This window comes from Peromyscus californicus, unplaced genomic scaffold, assembly GCF_007827085.1.
Source record: "Peromyscus californicus insignis strain IS unplaced genomic scaffold, ASM782708v3 Scaffold_13__1_contigs__length_99412109, whole genome shotgun sequence".
In the NCBI taxonomy this organism is placed as follows: domain Eukaryota; kingdom Metazoa; phylum Chordata; class Mammalia; order Rodentia; family Cricetidae; genus Peromyscus; species Peromyscus californicus.
The window spans coordinates 47212363-47238136 of NW_026294424.1; the positions used below are offsets into that span (position 1 = coordinate 47212363).

General features: G+C 47.5%; 1 protein-coding gene across 4 annotated transcripts in view; it reads right to left on the reverse strand.

The window, feature by feature from the left end:
• Ccdc149 (coiled-coil domain containing 149) overlaps window positions 1–25774 on the reverse strand; it is a 95807-nt gene that overhangs the window by 26298 nt on the left and 43735 nt on the right. For 3 of the 4 annotated variants that reach the window (XM_052734925.1, XM_052734923.1, XM_052734922.1), the window contains exons 4-8: window positions 19084–19191; window positions 4612–4728; window positions 3714–3886; window positions 2976–3048; window positions 1615–1699 (exon numbers count right to left, since the gene is read on the reverse strand). In XM_052734925.1, the coding sequence (XP_052590885.1) occupies window positions 1615–1699; window positions 2976–3048; window positions 3714–3886; window positions 4612–4728; window positions 19084–19191 (556 nt within the window). The remainder of the gene's footprint in view (window positions 1–1614; window positions 1700–2975; window positions 3049–3713; window positions 3887–4611; window positions 4729–19083; window positions 19192–25774) is intronic. The other variant, XM_052734924.1, reaches the window with a different exon arrangement.

The window sequence follows — 25774 nt, forward strand, 5'->3', positions numbered from 1 at the left end:
TTGCCGTTCTCCTACCTTTTGATTACCAATCCCATAGATCATGTTAGTAAGCTTCTCTAGGTTTTTCTAGAAGACTTGAGTTAGTGGGTAACTCTGCCTGTGGTGTTTGAGTATAGCTGGCACTTGAGACATAAGAGGCGGGACCTGGGTCCAGACTCTAAGATGGTTTCAAGGTATGGTGTCCAGGACTAACCATGCATGGGGTTCTCTCTCTCTAATTCTCTGTTTCTCTGTCTCTCTCTCTATCTCTGTCTCTCTGACTTTCTCTCTCTCTCTCTGTCTCTCTGTCTTTCTGTCTCTCTGTCTCTCTCTCTCTCTGTATGTATGTATTTATGCATGTCCACATGTTCATGTGTGTGCATGCATGTGTGGGTTTATGTGGAGGCTGTATGTTGACATCAGTGTTTTCCTTAATCTCTCTCTACTTTTTATTTTTGACTCAAGGTCTCGTTTTGCAGCCCTAGCTAGCCTAGAACTTGATATGTAGACCAGGATGGCCTCCAGTACCTAGAGATATCTGCCTGCCTCTGCCTCCAGAGTGCTGAGGAAAAAGACACTATGCCTGCACAACTTTATTTTTTTGAGACAAGGTCTCTCTCTGATCCTGGAGCTCACCGATTAGGCTATGAGGGGGGCTGGGCAGAAAGCACCAATGATCCCCTTACCTCGTTCTCGCCAGTGCTAGGATTACTAGTGTGCACCACCACAACCAGTTTTTTACGTGGGTGCTGGGGATCTGAACTCAGGTCCTCATGCTTACATGGCAGACACTTCACCTGCTGAGTCACACAGATGGGCTTTTCCACATTTTTATAGGGTGCTATAGCTTTCCATTCAAAAACACTTCTAGGATGTTCATTTCTAGCTGAGTGGGGGGAAAGAAGTTGCTTGGGAAAGAACCTTGATTGTTGACTCCACTGCAGACGCTATGCTTTTTAAAGCCAGTTCTGATTAAGACTGGGCCATGATAGCTGCTGGTCCACACTGTCAGTAGCTGAGAAGCCAGCCAGTGCAACCTAGGCTTAAGCCGAGAACTGACTGCAGAATATGAAGCACCAGACTCAAACTTCCTGCTATTTCCTCCCCTAGACTGCTCCCGGAAGATCATTATTTTTCATTGGAATCGACAGGAAGGGGGAACAAAGCTGCAATCAATAAAAGCTTCTTTGGAAACGGCATGCGTTCCCATGATCCATCATGCAATGATCTATGCAGCAGGAGGCTTTTCCGTTCTGTCTGCAGAGGCCAGGAGAAATACACTTCAGGAGGCTCAGCATCTAGAGGCTCTCAGGTGATGATGGGGAAGGAAAAACATTCTCAAGAGGGTCCAGTCATTGAAGAAGCTCGGAGGTGATCGTTCTTAAAGTGGGGTCCCCCACTACAGCAGCATGGCCTGGGAACCCTGCAGATGTAGATCCTCAGGTCCCACCCCCAACACCTGTCAAACCAGAAACCTGGGTAGGGGGTAATCTGGTTTGGAAGGACTCAGACAATCCTGCTGCAAGTGGCAGTTGGGTACCACTGTCTTCTGCCCCACAAACCCAGAGGCTGGGATGGGACATGGACTACAGCTCTCCGCTCAGAAATTGGTCCAACCTGGACATTAACTCCTACCTTGCTTTGCAGACAGGACCCCAGTCAGAGCGCTACTGCTGGACTTGCCTTGGCTCTTGGAGTTTTTCCGTCTCTCGAGAGCATTCTGCAACAGCAATAGAAAAACCAAAAGCCTTGTCAGGAAAGACAGCGATGGAAAAGTTCTTTGTTAAGGGGATACACCCCATGTACTCACAAGATCACTGGCAGACTCCAAATGTAGCCTAAAACATAGAACTCTCAATCCTTGGGATTTTAAAAGACTCCATATAGAGAGCTTGATTGGTTTTTAAGTTACTGCAAAGGAGAAAGGCAGTAACCATAGTCCCTTATCTAACATGTAGAGAGTTTGTTATGGAAATCATTTTAGAACAGACATAAGATAAAGACTACATTTGCTTTCATGTACCAATGGTGGTATCTGGAAAGATATGACGTTTGGATTGGAAAAGGATCATGGTCAATTAGTGATGTCTGCCTTGGACACAGGATTAAGTACACATGTTGCTATGGTCATTCTTAGAATGGACTCCTGTCTTCACACTGATGTATAGTAGTCAGGCATTGTTTCGAACATGAACATGATACATGACACAGGAAAGGATGCATATGGTTATAAATGCATATACTAAAAAGCACATACTTCCTTCTTCGTGTTTATATACAGATTGATGTAAACGAGAGTGTGGCTCCCGCCAAATGGAAAGCCATGGTGATCTCTGAGGACAAAGCCAATATCAACAACCAGGACAATGAGCCAGCTCTCCCTATCATTCAGTTGGCTATAAAACTTCTGCACCAGGAAGAGCCATCAATCTATTTTCAAAGCAGAGAGACCCAGGAGAGTTTTCCAATTATAACACAACCAACACTGCAGAAATAGATATTATCCAACCAATGGAGCTGGAATTGGACTAAACGACAGTGAGGCAAATTCAAACACTCTACCCTCTCCATGTGCCTTGAACGTTAGCATTTGGGTTGTGATGCTCCATCCTTGCTTCTTCTCCCACAGAAACCATTTTCTTGGGGATAATTATGAGATAAACAGCATCTGACAACTATACATTTCATAGAGGAAGTGGAGAGGACCCCTGAGGTCAAAGAGCTGAGGCTCCAAGGTGGAAGCACATAGGTTTTGGAGTTCCCAGGATGCCCTGTTCAGACTGTAGACATAGAAGCAGATACTGGGGGGGAAATGGCGTTGGGAGTTGACTGTTTCGTGGTTGGTTTCACTGGCTATTCCAATTAGGGGTCTTATTGGACTCCATTTGGGAGGACAGGAAAGGGATGGAATGCCTTTGAAACATAAGAAAGAATGAAAACAGGCTGACAGGCAGATGCTGAGTGGAGAATCACAGACTTGGTATTGATTGTGCTACCTTGTATTTGGCAATGTTTGACTTCAGAAGGCTGACCTCCTCATGGAGTTGTTTCAATCTCTCTTGGAGATATCTAGAAAAAAAAAAACACAACAAAATTCACATAACCAGGATGGGCATGGGGGAGGAATGAAGCCCACTGAATGATAAGAGCAAAACATGAAGCCCAGGTGTCATTTGCATGTAACGACTTCTTTCTCATCCTGGAGGGCAGGGGCAGGGAAATGTGACCTTTTATGAAACGGATTCGATCAAGGTCAGACATGCCCGAAGCACAGACACCCCATTTTAAAAACAGCCCTCTCGGAGATCCCCTAAGGGACAACAACATCCTTTTCATATAATTCTCATTAAGATGATTCCACCAGGGAGCAAACCAGGAAGAGAAGACGCCAGCCATAACACGAGTCAGACACATCCACACGCTGAAATGTGCCTGGGGGGAAAGACACAGCTAAGGGAATTTCTCAATTTATTTTCTTATTCTTTCTCCTCTCCTTGACAGCAATCACAAACAACTCTTCCTGGCTCTTCACCCTTGTGGCCCAATCAGAGAAGGTGTGGGAAGCGAGGGAGGCTGGATAAGTGGGCGTCTCCCCCTTCTCTTCTTACTTTTGTAGCCAGTCCACGCCATTGCCAATATTTGGGGGCTGTGACTTGCTTTTTATTCCCAATGCAGCTGTCTCAAGTGCAGGCAGGGCTGCAGGAACCCTGACTGCCTCCCTCAGCTGCACTCACCTGTTCTCCATGCACAGAGCATCCACATCAATGATACGGCTCTCGTGACCACCCAGGATGTGGTTGAGCTCCTGGTTCAGCCTGTCCACTTTGTCCTGGTAGGAAGCCCGCTCTTCCTTAACATCCTGGAGTTCATCCACCGAGGCCTGCAGGTCATGTTCTAAGGACTCGATCTGAAATCCAAGGAGTGTCACTGTGTTCCTCAAACATGGGCTTTTGGGTCAGGGGTTAGCTTCCACTAGACTGGCTGACTTGGCAAGCTTATGGATACTGATCACGTGCTAGAGTTACCCACACTGCATTGCAGGCTGGGTAAGGGCTGGAGCTAGGGGACACTTTCCCCCCAGACACTTAACATGGGTGGGACAGATGAGCCTGATCTCCAACCCCTGCACATTGCTCCCATTCACAGGCATGAAAAGAGCAGGCTGACCCTAGAGTCTTACAAATGCTTGCTGTTCCAAGCCAATAAAACCTGGGCGTCCTGTGCTCAGTTAGCCCAAGAAGAGAAAAGGGAGTCCTTGCTCCTGTAGCTGCTTCCCAAGCAGGGCTCTGTACCTTCTGAAATCCCACCCACAAAGCATCACTTAGCATCTTAGTGGGAACTCATAAGTTAAAGGGCAGTTTGTCACTTTTCCTGCCCACTGCCTATGTGGGTGGATGGCGGCAAGTCTCTTGGTGTGCTCAGAACCAAGTAAGTCAAGCCCTCTTGGTATCCCCTGGCCTCCTCTTGGACATGGACACAGAAGCATATGTTCCCTGCTTCCTGTTGTGAGGGGCCGTGGGAGCATGTGTGTCCTACTTCCTGTTGGGAGGGGCCATGGAAGCATGTGTGTCCTGCTTCCTCTTGTGAGGCCACATGCAGGCCTCCCCACCCACAACAGAGCTCAGCAGTCACCTGTTCCTTAGCTCGTTCCAGCTGCTCCACCAAATCCTCTCGCTCATGGGCTGCGAAATGCCTCATGCCAATTTCTTCATCTCCGAGCCTTTGTTTAGCAATTGTCATCCTCAACAGCTGCATTTTCCATTATCAGAACAGAAAGGCAAAGGAAGAGAGAAAGAATATGAATGAGAACATCTCCCCAGACCTCAAGGACCTATATAGAAATTTCTGGAAGAATAAAACTCTTGCAGGAACTACTGGAAGAAAGTATAGGACAAACGACTTGCCAATATTATGAAGTTTTAAGAAAGAGAAAATTTCTGTAATAATTTGTGCTTGTTAATACACATGTGCACACATCCAGTGTAACGCTGGGGTGCCCAGGCTCGACCCTGGAAGGTGGATGTGCTATGGGCACTGCCACAGTGAGGAAGAACATCTTGAGCCTCATTTAGACTTAGCAAAGATCCAGAATTACTCCCTAGGACTGGTTAGGATCGGCCAAGATGGACACACCCCACATTGAACCCCTAGGCCATGCTATCAAGAACTTTAAAAATGCTATTCAATGTCTAGTAAATGCTTCTGTCAATGTGGTCTGTGAATGATCCCAGATAGGGACTAGCTTCTTGAGAAGGTAAGTGGAGTGCACTGAAGAACACAAGTCTTGCCCTCACTATGACCAAGTATGTGCTAAGAATTTATGTGTGAGAAAATGCATAAAGAGACCAAATACATAAAGTACTCAGATAGGTGTGTTTGGGGATATGGATACTGTGCACACTGTCTTCCTGGCTCCCACCTCCCAGGTAAGGCCACAGCAGGAATTATGGGAGAGGTCCCAGGATGAACCCATAGTATCAGAACATCTATGCCTGCCCATCACAATGTGCTTATCCTAAAAAGGTTCATCATGCATTGACTTCTCCCTCTGGATGTATGTGGATGGGCTCACATATGCATGAAGCCCTAGAAACACGCTGCTCCTATCATGTGGGTATGACAGCCCAGCGTAGCTCACTGTGAGCATGCTCTTTCTTGCTGCTTGAGCCTTAGAATGGTGACCGGTACAAGGGCTTAAACTTCAGCATTTCTGAAGGATTTGGGTCAGGTGATCGATAGAAAGTTAATTTAAGCCAAGGCAGAATGGCCTAATTGAAGTTATAACAGCAATGAACTTGAAAAGAAATGAATACTGTAGAAATGCAGACAGGATGCAATGACCCTTCGCCGCTCCATTGAATCTCAGTGTCTGTTGGGTGCCACGGGCCACAGCCTGGCAGAGGGTAGAGGATACTCACACACAGAACTCCATTCTTAATGGAATCTGCTAAGTCTATCCTTGGAGTTCACAGCTCGTGGATTTGTGGATTTCCCTACTCCATACAACTTACTTGTTTTCATGCCCAAATCCATGTTCAAAGTTTTCCAGTATCATTGTTGAATATTCACAGAGCAGGAAAAATGTGAAGGCCAGACATTCAGCCCACCTTCTGCCTCCCCGCCTCACACCATGGATGGCCTGTCTGTGGCCTGCTTGGTGCTGAGTGCCCACATTTTTATTTTTCTTTGATGATTTTGGTGGTTTTATAAAAGTCACATACTTGTGGGACTCAGTGTGTTGCCTACATGCATGTATATGCTGTATGATGGTCATGGCAGGGTAGTTAATACAGACTTCACCTTCCACATTTATCATTTATCATGGAACTCTTTGGAATCTAACTGTTCTGCAATACACAGTGCAGGGTGCTAATTAACCATAGTCATCTACTGTGCAATAAAGTGTGGAGCTTAATCCTTCCAAAGTGTGACTGTGTCAGGATGCTGACACCTATGCTCTCCCATGCCACCTCAGTCTCAGAGAAACACTGTTCTCTAGTCTACTCGGTCCTGTTTGCTTTTCTGTTTCTGTGATAAAACACTCTGGCCAAAAGCGACTTGGCGAGGGAAGGGTTGGTCTTGGCTTCCACTTCCAGGCCACAGCCCATCACTGAGGGAAACTGGGTCAGAAACTCAAGCAAGAACTGCAGGAAGCAAAACCCGAGCTACTGACCGCCTTGTTCCTGGCTCATGCTGAGCTAGCTATCTTAGGCAGCCCAGATCCAACTGCCCAGGGATGGTGCTCCCTCCCACCCTCACCGCAGTGGGCTGAGCCCTCCCACATCAATCAAGATAACCTCTCACAGACATGGCCACCAGCCAATCTGATGGAGGCAATTCTTCAGGTGAGGGTCTCTCTTTCCAGGTGATTAAAGGTTGTGTCAAGTTGACAATAAAAACTAGCTAGTGCAACATCTCTGTGAAAACCCCTTTTAAGAGTCTGGATATGGGGCTGGAGAGATGGCTCAGAGGTTAAGAGCACTGACTATTCTTCCAGAGGTCCTGAGTTCAATTCCCAGCAACCACATGGTGGCTCACAACCATCTGTAATGAAATCTGGTGCCCTCTGTGGCCTGCAGGCATACATGCAGGCAGAACACTGCATACATAAGTAAATAAATAAATCAAAAAAAAAATTAAAAAAAAAAGGGGGCTGGTGAGGTGGCTCAGAGGTTAAGAGCAGTGGCTGTTCTTCCAGAGGTCCTGAGTTCAATTCCCAGCAACCACATGGTAGCTCATAACCATAGATAATGAGATCTGGTGCCCTCTTCTGGCCTGCCGGCAACATGCAAGAGGAAGATTGTATACATAATAAATAAATAAATAAATCTTTAAAAAAAAAAGAGTCTGGATATGAATGTGATCGTGTGGTAATTGTCTTTCTATGCTTTCTTTCTTCCTTTCTTTCTTCTTTCCTTCCTTCCTTCCTTCCTTCCTTCCTTCCTTCCTTCCTTTCTTTCTTTCTTTCTTTTGCTAGCACGATGTCTTCTGTATTTCATCCATTATGAAGACAGAATGGTATCCCACTGGGTACATGTACCATATCTTCTTTATCCAGTCCATTGATAGACACTTAGGTTGACATCATACTATAGTTAGCCTGAGTAGGAACATGGGCATGCAGGCATCTTTTCAATATACTGATTTTATTCCTTTGAATCCATACCCAGTAGTGCAACTACTATAGTTTGATGTACATACATAACATTTTATTTATTTATAATTTGAAGTGCTACAGAATTTCCTCCCATGGCTCTACTAATCTACACTCACACTGGCAGTGTGGAAAAGGTCTCCTGACAATGGATTCATGCATGCTGCTGGGATGCTGTCTAGTGTCTCTGAGTGCAAGAAGGAAGGCTGTGATGTGCCTCATCGGGAAAATTTGTGAGTTAAGGCAGCTCCCTCTGAGTCTAAGTTAAAGAATGGGTAAGCCTTTTAGTTTAGTGCTGATAAATTAAACATCTCTGTTAAATAAGTTCACGTTAAATGGAAGCATACAGAAAACATAGTTGTGTTGAGCGTTAGCACAGTAGCTGTGGCAGAGGCTGGCAGGAGCCTCCCCACTTTTCTAGGGACCAGAGGGCCAGTTCTCTCACACTCAGCGTCTAAGTGGCCTCGTGGAACACATGGACAGCAGAAGTGGTTGATTCAAGCAAGAGCTTGAATGTGAAACATCTTTCCTGTCACCTGGTCCTTGGCTCAGGAACAACAGTATTCTGAAAAGCGCATCCCCAAAGATACACAGCAAAGCTGAGAAGCAGCGTTTGTCAAACCCCAGAGGCTGGATCACAAGCACACAGGCTTTTGGCAGGAGACCACAGGAGACTCAGGCTGTGTCTTGAAAATCAAGCCTTCCTCTGACATGTAACATGTTGGACAGACAGCCTGAGCTAGATGTAAAGAAACCTCAATTTCCAGTCACAACTGGCCTCACTTCACATTTCACTGAAGAGTCATATGATTATGTTTGTTCAATGCCAATTAATTACTACACACGCCTAGTGAGGCCCAACCCCACACAACAGAGCCATCTTCACACTGGATGCTAGTTAAATGTCAATCAACACGTTAGCTATCATTTGGTGTTTAATGTGCAGATAATATTGCTCCCACACTGCAGGGCTGAGCTAGTTGAAATGGAAACTCAAGTTGGGTCTGAAATTTAAATTCAGTCAGCAGAAGGGCCCTGATGAGCCTATCGCTGTAGCTACATAGAGGCCAGGGCATCAAGCCTGCCTTCTACAAGGACAGCTCATAGGCTCTGGGGTCACCTGCCTAGGGCTTCCCACACTCACTCCCCAAGAATGAGCTTGCAATTCTCCAGGCCTCTGTATCTCTCTGCTAAGAGCATAGTATGAAACGAGAGAGAGCGTGGAGGTAAGTCAAGGGACACTGGGTTAGAGGTCACATAGGTGAAAAGGAATGCAGGATGCAGAAGAAGAGAAGTCATTCTAAAAACAGAGTGACTCTCCTTATGTGGAGAGCGATTGCATTTATGTGTTCAATGTACATATACTCCATTTTCCCAGCTATATATGCAAAGTCGTAGTGTTTGCATTCACCAATCACGTTACAGTTTGGAAGCATGCACGCAACTGTTTGCCCTGGACTGTGTGTGAGATTTAAAGACCATCCAGGTAGTCTGAGCTTGCCCCATGATGATGACAACCATGGCCATGAAGAACGGAAGGTGTTCTTCTCTACGACATTAGTTTAGTTCAGGAGCAGAGAAAGTGTGTGACTAACTAACATCAGCTGCTTGCGGGGTGGTTATCCTCATCACCATCACCTTCATTACCATCATTGCCATTATGATCGTTGCTGTTGTCACTCACCATCACCACCGCCACCACCACCATCACATCATCATCATCATCATCATCATCATCATCATCATCATCATAATTATCATCCATTCAAGAGCTCCTAACAACCACCTGGGGAAATTTGCTGTCTTCAGAGATGGCTGAAGCTGAGCTCCAGACCCAGGCTTACAAGAGAGCATGAGGGGGTGGCTGTCTACCAGGGGAAGGGACAATAAGCATTGCTCCCCCACTCTTGCTATCCTCAAACAGGGCATCACAAAGATACAGCTAGTCTCCCAGTGCCAAGAGGACTAGTGTTCTGTCAGCAAGAGACACCACCACTTGCTGATTTAGAGAGAAATAAATGTTTATGAATGAATTATGGACATGAGTCCTTGGCTGGTGCGCAAGGCCCAGCTGCAGCTCAGATGTCGCTGAGGGACGGGGAACAAAACAACGTAGTAGGAAGGGCTCCAGGTTCTTTTCCAGCTATCCAGGCCCCACCAGGTTTAACCTAGTCCTTGAGTCAGAGAGGCTGAATCCTTCTTGGACCTCTTCCCAGGTTTCCTCTGGCATGGCCTTTAACATCCTCTAACTTACATATTGTTTCCATTTGCTGGAATCCATTTTGTCCAATGGGCATTGGGAGGCAGCCAGGGTCGGAACCACTATGATCTGAGTGTTACCTGTGTTCAGATTCTTCTGCTAATCCTAGCTATGTGCCCAGACAAAGTCACCTAACTTTGCCACGCCACATGTGATTTGTGAGTTTAAAAAACAAAGGTAAGCATGATCTTATATTTACATCAGTGTTTATGCAAAAGAGTTTGTCCGCTGGGCATGGTGGTGCATGCCTTTAATCCAAGCACTCAAGAGGCAGAAGCAAAGCAGGTGGAGTCTGAGTTTGAGGCCAGCCTGGTCTGCAGAGTACGTTCCAGGACAGCCAGAGCCGCACAGAGAAACTGTATCTCAAAAAAACTAAAAAGAAATAAAAAGTTTGTCACTTATAACAAGATGATGGCCTGTGCTCCACTCTTGGGTCTCAAGAAACTGTCATTCACATACTAGGGTGTGTATCAGCTAATGAGCTCCCTACTTGGGCCAAAAAAGCAATGTACTCATAGCTTTCTGCCCACAACCGACACTTGAAGTGGCTTACTTCTGCAGTGAGATGAGTGCAGAGTCCTCGCTAAGACTGAGAGGCCCACATGACCCTCCTTACCTGCCCCAGTGCCATCTCCTGCTACCTTGTGTCTACACTTCATCTGCCCTGCCTGCCTCCTGGTACCCATCCCAGCTCCCAGGCATTTGTATATCCTCTGCCCTTAGCACAGCCAGTTATAGAACTTCCCAGTTATTCCTGTCGTCCTAGTCAAGGCTCAGATTAGAGACTTCCCTAGACATTTCATCTCAGCTAAAGCCATTCCCTCTCTGGTCCCCTGCTTTCCAATGCCTGCCTCTCTGCACATCTGTGTGTGGCACCTGCCATCAGCTCCACGGTCCCTCCTGAGAACTTCAGAGTCCACAATCCAGTGTCAGGCTCCCCATGGGGAGCTCCAAATGCTTCTCAGATCAAAGCTGTCCCTCTGCATTGCCCCGCACTGCCCACAGGCAGATCCTGATGTCTCCTCCTTACAAAGAGGCAGGATCAGTCTGGGTTCTGGTCTCCTTGACCCCTGTCCCCGAACTGGTGCTGTCCAGGGTGCTGAAACATGTTCGACCAGGAGTAGATCCACTTTGTATTCAGCCCATAATGATGGTGCCCAGTTGGGTGAGGGCACAGACCAAGAGAGGCAAGCAAGGTCACTGGTTTAAGTCACAAGTCCTAGGAATGGCTGAAGTGGTGTTGGTCCTGGCTGTCAAGGGCTTGTCCTCTGCTGTGGTACTGTTCTGCACCACCCCTGCTCAGACAAAGCACACGCACTTCCGCAGAGCCTGTGCTGAGCACTAGCATGGGTTATTACTTCCCCATGTAATCCCCCAAAACACCCTAGCTCAGTCCTGCCTCGGGACGTTTGTACTTCATCCTCTAGATAGCTGTCCTCCTTCTTCCAGGTCTCTGTGCCTGGGCACATGAGGGCAGTACTTCCCAAGTACCCATACCATTAGCCAGCTAGCCTCACGTTCTGCCTAGTGCCCGGCATTGCTGACATATCCAGACTGTGTCCTATCCAATACACCTTCAACTCTCTGACCCTTAGTGTGGAGCACAGATCATAGCCACACTATCCTACTGATATGGCAGAGGTACAATGGTGAAACTCCACTTCCCAGAATCTAGAAAGGGGACTTGTTTGGTTGTTCAGTTGTGGCTCTGCCCAAACCGAAGTCCCATGAAAGGAGGAACCTACTGTTTCTTGTGCCATCTCCAGAGCGTATGAGTTAAATGAACTGAACCCACGAGCTACGTGAGACCCTACCTCAAAACAAAACAAAACGTCTGCTATGCTCTGGAGAGAACGTCTCATTAGGGTGCCCCCTTCTGGAGATTAGTCCAACAGAACCCCTCTGTGAAGCGCCCAGGAACAGCTTGCTCGGACACAGCTTTCCTAGCTCTCATCCAAGACCATGACAAACAACCACAGCTAAAGATGTTTTCCTTTTTTTTTTTTTTAATAAACAAAGTATACTTTAATTGGTCACCTGCTTGCTCATTGGCCTGTCTTTATTGGCTGATGGCTTAGATTTCACTGCTCTGCAGATTCATCCAACCACCCTCCACAACCGGCAGTCACAGAAGGGCTCTGTGGTTTTACGGGGCCAACACCAGATCAAACAGAGGCACTTAGGGCTGCCAGTTGGTGAAATATAAAGCTTATTATTAAAGGCGAAGCCTGCATTTCTCCAGTGTCACAGAGACAGCTGAAAACGCAAGCTTTCTTGCCTCTGCACATGCCATGCTGATTAGGCGTCTGCTACCAGCCAAGGACTATGATCTCTAACATGAAGCAAAATGAAAAGCACATAAGAGCCACCACTGCTGTCACTGTCCCAGAGGGTCTTGGGGGTGGCTACTGTGGGTGCATCTTCCAGGTGCTCCTTTAATAGGGTACACAGCACATGAAGAGCTTCCAGAAGCCCTGCATAAAAATGATGCTTGCTGCTAGCCACACCTGGGTGGTGATGAGGGGGCTGAGCTTGGAGGTCCAGCTGCCACATGGCAGACTTTTCGCTTGGATCATGATCCCTCCTGGGGCACATATTAGGGGCCCTGGAAATAGTGGGACCACAGGCGGGAAGTTTGTGACTGCTGATGATACTCTGGTATGAGGGGATTTTCAAGCAACACTGGCCTGTGACGTGTTAAAGCTAACAGTACCCTCCCATTCAGAGAGCTTGCTGCACAGTGAGCAGGACGGAGCACATATTCCCTCATTAAATCTCGCCACCCTACTTTCTCATCTTCTCACACTAGACACTGTCTGATGACTTTATGTGTTTTGTTCTGTCTGTCTCCCCAATCAGCCTTTACGTTCCCTAGTGGGGAACTTTGTGTTTCTCAGCCTCTTATGCAACGTTAGCTGCTAGGATACAGGAAGTCACCAGGTGTGTGGGGGTGAACACAGAAAGAAGCCTGGCCACCACTGATGGGCATTTTACAGATGAGCAGACAGAGGCCCCAGAAAATGACTGAATTTCTTTGGACCACTCACACGCTGGCACACACTTGGGTCTAAGCATGCCCAAAGATGGGGACTCCTGGGTTGTCTCCACTGCTGCTCTTCAGCCAGATCTTTCTGGGAAGTGAATCATTCCAAGATCATAGGCATCAGTTTGGTGGTATGCTGGTTAGTTTTATGTCAACTTGATATAAGCTACAGTCATGCAAAAGGAGGGAACTTTGATTGAGAAAATGCCTCCATAAGACCAGGCTGTAGGCAAGCCTGTAGAACATTTTCTTAACTAATGATTGATGGGGGAGGGCCCAGGCCATTGTGGGTGGTGCCACCCCCGGTCTGGTGGCCCTGGGTTCTATAGGAAAGGCTTCGCAAACCATGAGCAAGCCAGTAAGCAGCAATCCTCCATGGCCTCTGCAACAGCTCCTGCCTCCAAGTTCCTGCCCTGTGTGAGTTCTTGTCCTGACTTCCTTCAGTGATGAACTGTGATGTGATGTACAAGCTGAATAAACCCTTTCCTCCCCTAGTTGCTTTGGTCATAGTGTTCATCACAGCAATAGTAACCCTGACTAAAACAGGTACCTGATGTTTGCTATGACGTCAGTCCTTATGCCAAGAAAGCTGGCTGTGTTCCAGAAGCTGGGCTGTCTCTGCCAGAGAGCTGGTGCCAGCTCCCCTCTTAAGACTCAGATAGCCTCTACAAGCTTGCTGTTGAACTTTTAGATCCACAGAGATCCCTGCTTCTGCCACATTTCATCCCCTTACCCTTCTCTCTATTCCATGTCTAGAAGAAAAGGCAGGCAAAGACCAGGGGTGTTAAGACCATTCAGAGCAGACTCAGTACAGATGGGGGGGGGTGTCCTTCCCACATAACTGGTTCTTTCCTCTCACAGATGAACACAAGGACCCTGCATCACCCTCAGAATTTCCCCAAAGTAATGAGTGGAGCCTGGAGACTTTCTTCCCAAGAGTCCTCATTGACTTTTAAACACTGGAATTTCTAATCCTGATGCTGAGGAGGTGGAGACAGGGGGATATTCCTGAGCCTTGCTGGCTAGCAAGTTCCAAATTCAGAAAGAGACCCTGTCTCAAAAAAAAAATACAAGGAAAGGGATTGAGGAAAACACCTGAGATTAATCCCTAGCCTCCACATGTATGCACAAACATGGACAAGCACATACATGCGCTTGCAATCACCCACACATGTGCAAACACATCCATACCAAAACCAAACCAAAACAACAACAAAAACCCTGAAATTCTGAGGAAGGAGCAGCTGCAGGTGGGTTTTCAGCTGTCATATCTCTCATCTGGTTTGGGTTGGGAGTTTGTATTTATCTGGGTGCATTCTTGCTCCTCTCCCCAATTCTTGGGCACCAGTCAGAGGGAGGTCAGGTAGTGATGAGTTCCGAGTGCTCCAGGACATGTCACAAGACACCCACCTCTCCCCAGCTTATGCAAATACTAAGTGGTCCTAGCTGCTGTAGTTGTAAACCCTCCAGAAGCCACTTGGAAGTGCTTTATGAAGTGTAGGGCACCAAGACTCTAGCTGAACAAATAGAAAAATCAGTCTCTCTGAAATATCCAAGGCAGGCCATTTCCTGTCACCTCAGTGCTCACGTGTGCTTAATACCTACAGCCTGCCTTCTTACGGCATGGCGAAGGGTCACTGTTAAAATGGCGGCTTGGAGACACTTTCCACAGGTGCAGGTGTCCAGCAAACACTGCCCTTGGTCCCTGCTTGGTCTGCAAGGAGCAAATACCCGGGCTTTAAGTAGGCTGCGTGGAATGGGGCCAACCATGAGCAGGATTGGCATGGGTATCCTATGGTCGCCAGAACTGGTCCTCTGCCCTTGCACCTATCAGGTCTGCCCAAGGGCTCCCAGCTGGAGTTGCTGTTTGCCCCTCGCTGGGACATTTTGCATTTCTAGAACTTGTGTTTCCGTTTCTGAGTTCCTCACACTAAGCAGTGTGGTGATGTGGAGTGGGGGAATCTGTGCTCTCCTCTCGTCTTCTCTCTTACTTGAACTCCTTTGTCCTACTCTCATCTTGGCTGGGCTTGATCCCAAGATCCTCCTGCCTCCGACTCCCAAGCACTGAGATTACTCATGAGTCACCATGCCAGTCCCTTTGCCCTTCCTTTGGTTCCCTGTATCCCTCCACAGCACTGCTCACCCTGGCAATGCATTCCGCCCCTTCCCGGGAGGTTTACTAAGAAGGGTCCTAGACTGAAGCATGGGTCCAGCACTCATCTTCAGAGCATCCCCGCCCCGGGGGGATGGGGCTACAGGGCCACACAAGTGTCAGTTGGAGAAGCAGAGCCAAGCAGTGAGGACATGTAGGACTGACACCTGAGAGCTGGCTAAGATGACATTTAATCCACGATCTGACTGGAAAGGGAGTGGATGGGAAGGGGAGTCGAGGAGAAGGCCCCAGAGTACATAATAGATGCAAAGATCCTACCACACAAGGCAGCATGGCAGATCGGCTGAAATCTGCATGAAGAAGATGGTATCAGCCAGATTGTGGCTGGAGAAACCCACAGTGGACAGACCACGGATGCCTGGCACACTGTGACAAGGACGTGGTCTGCATCTGGAAGATGAAACAAGAGTGGGAGCCCCACATGGCATCATGGATCAAAACAACACAAATAAACAACCATCAAAACCACCACCACCACAACACACACACACACACACACACACACACACACACACACGAAGACCTCAAAGGCTTAACCAATTCTCTCTCTATCACACAGCCCCAGCTACCTTTGAACAGGGCCTTTAGTTTCAAGAAGTCTAGTACCACTGTGGCATGAGCAATCTTATCAAGACCTGGAGGTGGGTGGCCATGAGCCTCGAAACTGCAGATGGAAAGAACAGAGGGGTGACTCTGGGGCTTGCTGCCATGTCCTTGTTTTTTTTGAGAGGAGGAACCAGATACTGAGCAGGGGTTTGCTGAACAAGATAACAGCCTCCGGGTACCTTTCAGCAGACAGATTACTCCATAGGCCACAAATGAGTCACTAAATCCAAAACTTTGGATACAAGCTGACATATGTGCAAATTACAGCATTCAGACAACAACTAGGGGGAAGAAGCCCAGGCTTGGGCGTGCTTGCTCGCTCACACGCACACACGCATGCACGCACGCACACACCACAGCCACCTTTGCTTCCCTTGAAATATCAACTGCCATCAATACTTCCTCAAATTTCTTATGCTTAAAAGGCAAAAGAAGGCGGGGGAAATGGCTCAGTGGTCGAAGTCCTTGCTGTACAAGCAGGAGGACTCCAAAGCCACAAAAATGCCAGGAGAGTGTAGTGGCTTCCCTATGATTCCATGTTAAAAATGTGGAGACGGGCCATCCCTAGAGCAAGTGAGCTAGCGAGATCAGACACATCAGGAAACTCTGGGTTTGATTGAGAGACCCTGCCTCAAAGGACAAGGTGAAGAGCTATGGAGAAAGATTTCGGAGAGCAACCTCTGCACATGCACACACACACACACACACACACACACACACACACACACACACAAACACACACGCAGGGGGTTGGGGGGGTGGGGAGGCAAAAGATCAAGATGTAACCAACTGGCAAAGCAGAAAGGAAATTAGAAAAGTTAAAATCAGGGGTAGCTCAGAATAACAAGAGGAAACAGGGAAATAATACACTAACAAAAAAGCATGAATCAGAAATAATCACACTTTCAAACTGTTTCAGTGGGTTTATGGTGCCTCCAAAATCTGCTTTGTATTTTTATGAGCTTAAAGAAAACGACTGCACATTTCATTAGAAAGACCGTGCTCTCTTGTTACTGCTGCAGAAAGGAACTGCCAGAGCTGACCTTTGATCTCTGACCTATACAATGCATCTGCCACATAGGAGCCTGCTGAGCCTCTGGGGTGCTAATGAGAACCTTTTTCTGGGCACTCTTCCTCACCCCTATTTCACAAGTAGGAATAACAGAGCCTAATTTTTCAAATTTATGTTAACTACAGAGGTTTATTTATTTATCTATTTTATAGTAGGTAGATGGGGAACAGTGGAAGTATGCCCCTTTAATCCCAGCAGAGGCAGGTGGATCTCTGTGAGGCCAAGGTTAGTATAATCTACATACGAGTTCCAGGTCAGCCTGAACTCTAGGTGAAATCCTGTCTCAAAAATAGATAAATGAAGACTTAGTGCATTTAAAAATATTTTTATTTATATATTTACTTCATTTAATATAACACTATATGTCCTGGAACTGTGAGCTGAAATAAAATGTCGATGTGCACTGCTCTCAGAGAATAAAAGAGGGCCTTGGATATTCTCTGTCATGCTCCATGGATTCCTTTTGACATACGATCTCTTCCTGAACCTGGGGCTCTAGTTTTCTTCACTAGGCTGGGAGCCATCAAGCCCAGAGAACCTCCTGTCTCTGCCCCAACTCAGAACTGGAGTGACAGACACATTCAGGACATCTGGCTCATTAAACAGATGCCAAAATCTTAACTCTGGTTTCCAAACGCCAGCCACAAGTACTCTTAACTGCTGAGTCATTTCTCCAACCTCATCTTCCATTACAATAACAAAACCCCGATGGCTGGGTACGTTATAAAGAAGTTTTCTTGGCTCACGTCTTTAGAGGACTCCTAGTCCTCATGGCTGCAGTATGGTGGATACAGAAGGTGTCAGCAGGACAGGGAGGAAGTGAGGGAGCAGAGAAGGGTCAGCTGCTCCTATGACACTGACTCTTGTATGCAACTGGAAACCCAATTTGCTCCAGTAAACAGTCAGTAAGTTGTCCCCATGTGAGCGCACTCATGACCCAACCTACTAGACCCCACTTCTGAAGGTCCTAGCTCCTTTCAGACCTGTGACTGGAGACTGGTGGGTAGTCGTGATTGACAGCTAGACGTGACTTAAATCACCACAGAAACAAATGACCCAGCACGGCTGTGAGGAACTTCCTGGGTTCGTTTAAATGAAGTGGGAAGACTCACTCTAAGCATGGGTTATGGGTGCCTACCGGCTGGAATCGGAACTAACTAAGAGGAGAAAACTTAGCCATCTCTTCCTGCTTCCACTTCCTGTTCCTGCTACCATACCTTCCTCTATGACGCTTCCTCAAGTTATTTTTATCCTATGCCAAATTTCCAGTGCACATACAGGGGTGGGGTGGGGCGACACCATATCCAAACCATCCGGGCTTCCCACCTAGCAGTCAGCACTGGCCTTTCTGATCTTTTCTTGTGGAAGAGTCCCCTCTAGGCGACTGTCTCCCAAAGGGTACTAAACATGTTTTTTTTTTTTTAAAGTGAACATCTTTTAAAATGGTGCTTTCTGATTACTAACAACTCCCCACAGAAGAGAAAACTATCTTCATTTGTCAAGGAATTTGATAACATCTAGAAAACATCTCCCCAAGAAAGCACCCCTGAACACACAGAGACACAATATAGCATTTCCGAGTCGAAATCCAACGCCCTTTCTGTTGTAAACACCGCCTCTGGCGAAGGGCTGAAAATAAATCTGTCCATGCCGGGCAAAGCAGAAAATTATTTGGGGGAACAGGATTTAACTTGGATAGTTTTTCTTCTCTTTTTCAATTGTACTTTTGTTGGTCGCTTCAGCTGGGAGTGAGCGAGTGCACACATTTAGTTTGGAGTTTATGAGTTCATATTTTATAATTAACGTTGCCAACAGGGGAGTTTGATTAATGCCGAGCAGTGGATTTTGAGCAATGTTCCATACAAATTGCCAAATTTAGCAATAAAGTAAATTGGTGATGTGAACATCATTAGTAGAATGACTACTTAAAATTCAAATCATCGGAGCCACAAATCCATTATTTGTATAGAAGGGAGGAAGTATCGCATTTGGTTTTATTTTCGCCTTCAACCACATGTTGTCTACCACTAAGCTGAATATAATGAAAGTTCTAGAATGGGTTGGAACAGTATTTTAGGGCAGCTCAGAAACACACACATGCGCACGCACGTGTGCACACACAAAGGGGCCGCGATAAAGGCAAACGCTAAACTGTGAATTTTCGTTATTGCAAATATAAAAATCTGTAACAGTCTTTTCAACCAATGCCACAGTGCGTTTCCTGATGTGCTACGTACACAGAAACTTCCAGGGCACGCTCACTCAGCGAGCCTCTCCCTGTCAACAGTCACAGTACCTTATTGTCACCCTGGACCTCGCCAAGCCTCTGCCGAAGTTCTTTAATTTCTTCTCCCAGATGTTTATTCCTGTCCTGAGAGTCTCTCAACAGCTGTGCAAGATTAGCCTGGAAATATGAACACAGCACAAGAGCAGTCAGGATGGAGGTATGAACAAATGTGGGTTTTCCTGGCTTACGGATGCCGGCATCCAGCTCAGCCGGATCCCACAGAGCCCAGTGCGAGTGAATGTGTGTGAAAGCAGCAAGCATGGACGTCACCCAGTGACAGCTCAAGGAGACGGGGGACGGGGGTGGGGTGGGGTGGTGGTGAAGTGGGCAGCAAGCCTCCATTATTTAGGGGGGTCTGTCTCCAGAATGGCTCACAAAAATGGACCGATTACAGAGGAATCAGTCGTATTTGAATATTTCAAAACTTCCCTAAGAGCTTGTCACTAAGATGTCTGTCTTGGGGGGCGGGGCTTGCTGTGCAAGCATGAGGACCTGAGTTCAAATTCCCAACCCCGACATAAAAAGTCAGGTGTGACTGTGTGCACAGATGTAACCCTGGTGCTGTCGGGGAGGAGACAGGAAGACGTCTGGGGCTTTCTGGCTGCTAGCCTAGCTCAAAGCTCCGTGAGAGACCCTGTCTGGAGGAAATAGGGTGAAGAGTGATAGCGCAGGACCCCTGATGTCCTCCTCTGGCCTCTGCACCCTCACAAGCACATGCTTGTGTGTATATACCCCCTCCACACACACACACACACACACACACACACAGAGGTAATAAAATGTCCACTTTCAAATTGATAGCGTTCAGCCCTCCAATTAGGGCTGGGAATGTAAAAAAGCCTTCATTGTCCCTTTTAGATCATTTCGTCTCCTCCTTCAGATGTGTCTTGTTAAATGAGCTCTTCTTTGCTACTTCAGTGCCCAGAATTAGTGTGTATGTTTGTATGTGCATGTGTGTACACATGTGCATTCACACATGTGGAGGACAGAGGTTGACATCCAATGTCTTCCTCAATTGCTCACCACCTTATGTATTTGAGACAGTCTTTCACTGAACCTGGAGCCCACCAATTCCATAGGCTATCTGGCCAGTGACCCCTAAGGACCCCCCCTTGTCTCTGTCTCCCCATCAGTGGGATTGCACTTGTGTGCTGCTGTGCCTACCTTTTGCATGTGTGCTGGTGATCAGACTCAGTCCCCATGCTTTTGCAGCAAGCGTGTTACCCACGATGCCACCTCCCCAGGCTGAATGCCCAGAACCTCGGTTGTCATTCTAAAAGGCAGCTGTTTCCAACATCGGGGTCCAGTTGTGATTCCTTAGTCTCCCGGACTGTCCCCCATCTCATTGTTTCCTGATGGTGGTTCCCATGGTGCCAAAGAGCCCAGGCTACTGCTTTCCACCGTGGTCTTCAGAACGCCCCCACCCCAACCCCCACAAGCTTCTCTCTCACAAGCTTTCTCTAACTTCTCTCTAGACCTGGGGTACCGACCCTGTTGGGGGGGCTCACCCAGCCAGCCAGCTCCATTCCTTTCCCCAGAGCAGCCCTGCTGGCACCATCTGACACACACTCATCTCCTCTTGGGACTCCCCTGAACTCTTGACACCCCCTACACAGCTTCATGCTTCCCTCCACTCAGTCTTCAGCTTGCCCTTGCTCCCCGTTCTGCAGAAACCTGCCCTTATTTTACAAGCCATAGCTTGTTCTGACTCTCACCCGACTGATCGTGTCCTCACCGCCTTTGGCAAAGACCACCACCGAGCAAGGCAGCCAGACACACGGGGCGTGTGTGTGTGTGTGTGTGTGTGTGTGTGTGTGTGTGTGTGTGTGTGTGTCTAAAGCCTCGGGATGAAAGGATGAAGGGAGGAGAAAGCTGGTGCCTCACAGCAGTCACTCAAAGGGGTGCACACGGAGATAAGTCCCCAGATTCCGGCATGCTGAAGTTGAGGAAAACCAAATCCAGAGGCATAGATGGACAACCCACCTCTAGTGGCCACGTCTCCAAGGCCTTCAATGCTACACTTCAGGGAATAATTATGATGGGGAGAAAGAGGCAGCAAGGGAAAGAATATAAAGATGAAATTTTCACCCGCTTTTAACTCCCCTTCCCATCGGGCCTCCACAGCCCACTGGTTGGGACTGCCTTCTGTCCATTCCTCCTAGGTACCTGACCTCCATCCATTCTCACTCCTTCTTCCTCCACGCCAGGTCTGATTCCATCTTGGTACCCAAACCCTCTGTCAACTCCTTCAGGCTTGTGCATAGAGGTCACCAGTCCCCACAGGACCCCCCTGGACCATTGGATTTAACACGGCCACCCTCCCCTTTGCTCCTGTGCCTTTTGTCTGAGGCGCGTGCCATCCCCTAACATACCATATAATTTACTTCATGGTTTATTGCTCGCTGTTTATTTCCTGACTCCCTGTCCCTGCTAAAGCGTAAGTTCCATGAAGGGCGAGGAACTTGGTTCTCTCTCCTCCCCTTTCTCCTAACACAGCTAAAAGGGGAGATGAGACGCTGAGCTGGAGGTTCCAGCCTTGGCAACGGGAGTAAAAGCACCAAGTACTGAAACCAGTGCCTAGCATGCAGCCCTGCCTGGGACAAATCCTCAGCCCCTTGGGTTCGGGGCTCCTTTCCCTAACACAATCTGCATTCCATAGTACAATCTAAATCTTCAGCCCCATATTTGAATGGCTCATAGCTTGCAATATCTTGCTTCCCACTTTCCCAGAATTCTGCTCTCATGAGGTAGAAAGTTGATGGTGGGTGAGGAAAGTTAGACTCCCTTTTGTAGGCAGAGAAACAAGGAACCATTGCTCCCAACTGACTGTGGGGAGTTCCCCGGTGGGGAATCAAAATGGCTTCCCAGTTTGGTCACTAGCTGCGGGGGGGATTTTTCTCCATCTGCAGAAGGGAACTAACACTGAACTTTCCTTGTGGTGACCTGAAAGGTACACAGCAAACACTCCCAGGGGGTGCTACTTAAAGCCCCTCCCCCATGGCTGTAACTCCAATACCCTGAAGACAGAGTTGTGGGGATACAGCAGGTCCCTCTTTGGCCACGGCTGGTTCTTCATGATTCTGTACCTATATTGTTCATTGTTTACTCATTTATTTACACAAATGACTATTGGGTATTTGCTTTGTGCTGGGCACTGTCTTAGGTCTAGGGATGCAGCAATGACCAAAACAGACAAAACTCTCGTGAACTCACATGTAGCTGATTACATGTTGTATGACGCAGTACAGAAGGAGAGTGGTTCACTAGGTCAGGTCTTAAGCTTCTGGGGGAAATGAAGTACAGGAAACAGTGTGCAGAGGAGGTGGCATTGAAAAGGAGGTGGTAGGTCTTGTGGGTACCCTGAGGGCAAGGATCCAGGCAGGAAAGGGGCATTCCTCACCTCACATCTTATAGTTCTTTTGGGGGAGGGGGAGAGGGAGCAGTTCAAAGACACAGGACAGGCTGGGTCCAGGTAGTGAAGGTAAAAGATGTTCTTGATTGACATTTCCTGGTTCCTTTCCTGTGCCTTGCTCCCACTGAACTTCAGAAAGTTCCCTGACGTTAGCTAGCTCATGGTTCTTAGGGAGCTAGCAGCAAGCATCCTCCCAGATGGAAGGACAGGTACCAGGCAGGAAGGACGGTCCAGGGGAGGAGCCATGGCCGCCTGCACCTTTCCATGAGCAGCAATAAAAACTTACAAGAAAACCAAAGCACCAAGATGGCCACACCCTCAGACTTCCCTTTTCAATCAACAATGGCTTGATCCCCTGGTGGGGAGGGGGACTCTGAGATTCAAGGACCATTGCCACTGAATTAGCAAAGCCAAAGCAACTCATCTCATGCAGCAAGAGAGTAGCATTCCTCAGTCCATCCCTGATCAATGAGTGCTTTTGTGAGATGCAGCCAACATGAATTATTAGGAAAATAAATTTAAGAAAACCCTGTGTTTCAAAGCCATGCCCATAAGACGGCTCTAAAATGCCTCTGAAAGCCTGCTCCCAATTTCCCTGTCTATCTTGTCATGAACCGGGAACAATTAGGATGCATCATGGCTCCAGGCCTAGGGCCTCACTCTAATAAGTGCTGACCCTGGTGCTCCTGGACATTTGGACATAGAGCAGGACAGAAACCCAGGATAAACACCCATGACCCCCTAGAACACTGGGGTAGCGGCTTGGGCTGCAACAGGGAAGGCATTCAGAGACCCAGAGCCATGGTCATCAAACCTTATTTAGTCTATAGCCCAGCTGAAAAGAATGCAACCACAATAGCCTGGCATCCCGCCATCACCCACAATGCCATGGTGGTGGTCCGTTGGAACCACAATACTTCTGTGACTGTGAGTTCACAGTACATCTACCCCAGCCTTGAACCTGACTTCAGGGGTAGCAGTATAAGGGAGGGGCATCCTTGCCTTAAAGCAAGTGACTATAATTTTCTTTTATACTTATCAGGTGGGGTTGTCAGTACAAAATCCTTCTCTATTCAAGCCTTCCACCTTCTCAACTCTGAAACACTAACTAAAAACCCCAAAATGACTATTCTGCTAGGGTGCCCAATTCCTCGAGAAACACCTTAAAGCAGAGAGGTGGGGGGGGGGAGGGTGGTACATTTTCAAGAGCTTGGAATAGAGGAGCAAAGTTCACACAATTCTCCTGACCAAAAATAACACCCATGACTCACTCACTCGCTCTAACAATCCATCAAGCGAGCAGGTGGTGCCTGCTTATAATTTATCCGCTATGCAGAGTGCTTTGTCTTCCTGCTATTGAGAAGGACTCCGTGACCATCAGTTTGGAATAGCACTTGGTGAAGGAAATGTCAGGGAGAATGTGGCAACGAGCTAGGGTTTCCGAGGGAGGGTAGACAGGCCCGGGAGAGAGCTTCTTTCCAGCTCCAGGGCAGGTGATGGCCCAGCAGAAAAGCTCAAATCAAAAGGTACACAAAGAAGCCTCTTTTTAATATTCAGATCAAGCTAGAAAAGGCTGGCATATTCTCCTTGATAATAGGAATGCATGCTGAATGCAGTGGGCAAAGTATAGAATACTACCCTTAAGTCACTGTAGCGGTCTAGGAGTTTGTCTACTAAAGTTGGGACTGCGGACCAGTGAGCCGGCTCAGCCACTGAAAGTGCCTGCTGAGACCGACATGTGAGTTCGATCCCTGGGACCCACATGGTGGAAGGAGCGAACTAGCTCGCTAAAACCATCCTTTGACCTCATGTGCACACACAGAGATAAATAAATAAGGTATGATGAAAAATTATAATTTGGTGGAGACGGGGGGGGGGGGGGAGTGTTGATGGAATAAAACAGGGACAGAGGGTGATGAGATGGCCTTTTGATGAAGAGCCCTTGCTGCTCTTCCAGAGATCCAGAGCTTTCAACTACTCATAACACCAGCTCCAGGGGCTCAGACATACTTTTCTTATTCCACGAACACCGTTACACACCTGCCTGTTCGCATGTAGACCCAAACATACACATAACATATAACCTTAGCAACAAGTAGGGAGAGGTGAGGCTCAAAGGCTACTGGCACACTCCGTTCTGGAGACCCTTTCCTTTAACAAGGGAAAGCTCAGGGACCAGCGCAGGATGGATGGACGAGGCATGGATGATGCATGCAATACTGGCTAATTTTTAATGCCAACCTGACACAAGCTAGGGTCATCTGGGAAGAACGAATCTTAGTTGAGAAAAAAAAAATGCCTCTTTAGGATTGGTCTGTGGGCAAGTCTAGGGTGCATTTTCTTGAATGATGATTGATGTAGGAGGGCCCAGTTCATTGTGGGCAGTGCCATTCCTGGGCTGGTAGTCCTGGCTATAAGAAGTCAAGCACAAGCTAAGCCAGCAAGGAAGTAGCTCTCCTCCATGGCCTCTGCATCAGTTACTACCTCCAGGTTCCTGCCTTGAGTCCCTCCCCTGACTTCCCTTGATGATGAACTTATACGCTGTACAGAGAAGTAAACCCTTTCCCTCAAAGTAGCTTTTGGTCATGGTGTTTTATCACAGCAATAGAAACCCCAACTAAGACAACTGTGTACCTCAGCATCTCCCCAAGCCTCATGTGAGAACAGTGTGCCCTGGGAATGTTCTGCACAGGGCAATTGTCACACCTCTTGATGGCTAATATGAAGATATCAGGGAGCCAGCACCTCCCACTCAAACCTCGTGGCCACCTTTTGGTAGGAATTCTCACTGGGGAAGCTTAGTCTCCCTTCTGCAAGTCCTCTGGAATCTGTTAGATACACATCGTCTTAGTCATCAAGCCATGGAAAGGTTAGTCGACATCGTAATATAAAATGATAGGGCTTGGGCTGGAGAGATCACTCAATCTTAGCCTCAGTCTTAGCAGTTATGACTGTGTATTGTCCTTCCGGAGGACCTGAGTTTAATTCCTAGTACCTTTATCAAGGAACTCATAACTGCCTGCAACACCAGCTTCAGAAGGAATCGACACCTCTGGCCTCCTCAGGTACCCACACTCACACGTGCACACACACACACACACACACACACACACACACACACACACACACAATACATAAATAACTGATGTATACTAGGAAGTCTTATAACATACCTCTCAGTTTACAGACTTACCAGAAGAGGAAGTAAAAAACAAAATGAAAATAAGATGGGACAGAAAGAGAAGCAAATCCTTGACTTTCTCAAGAAAGGAGAGAAAGAAATGGAGC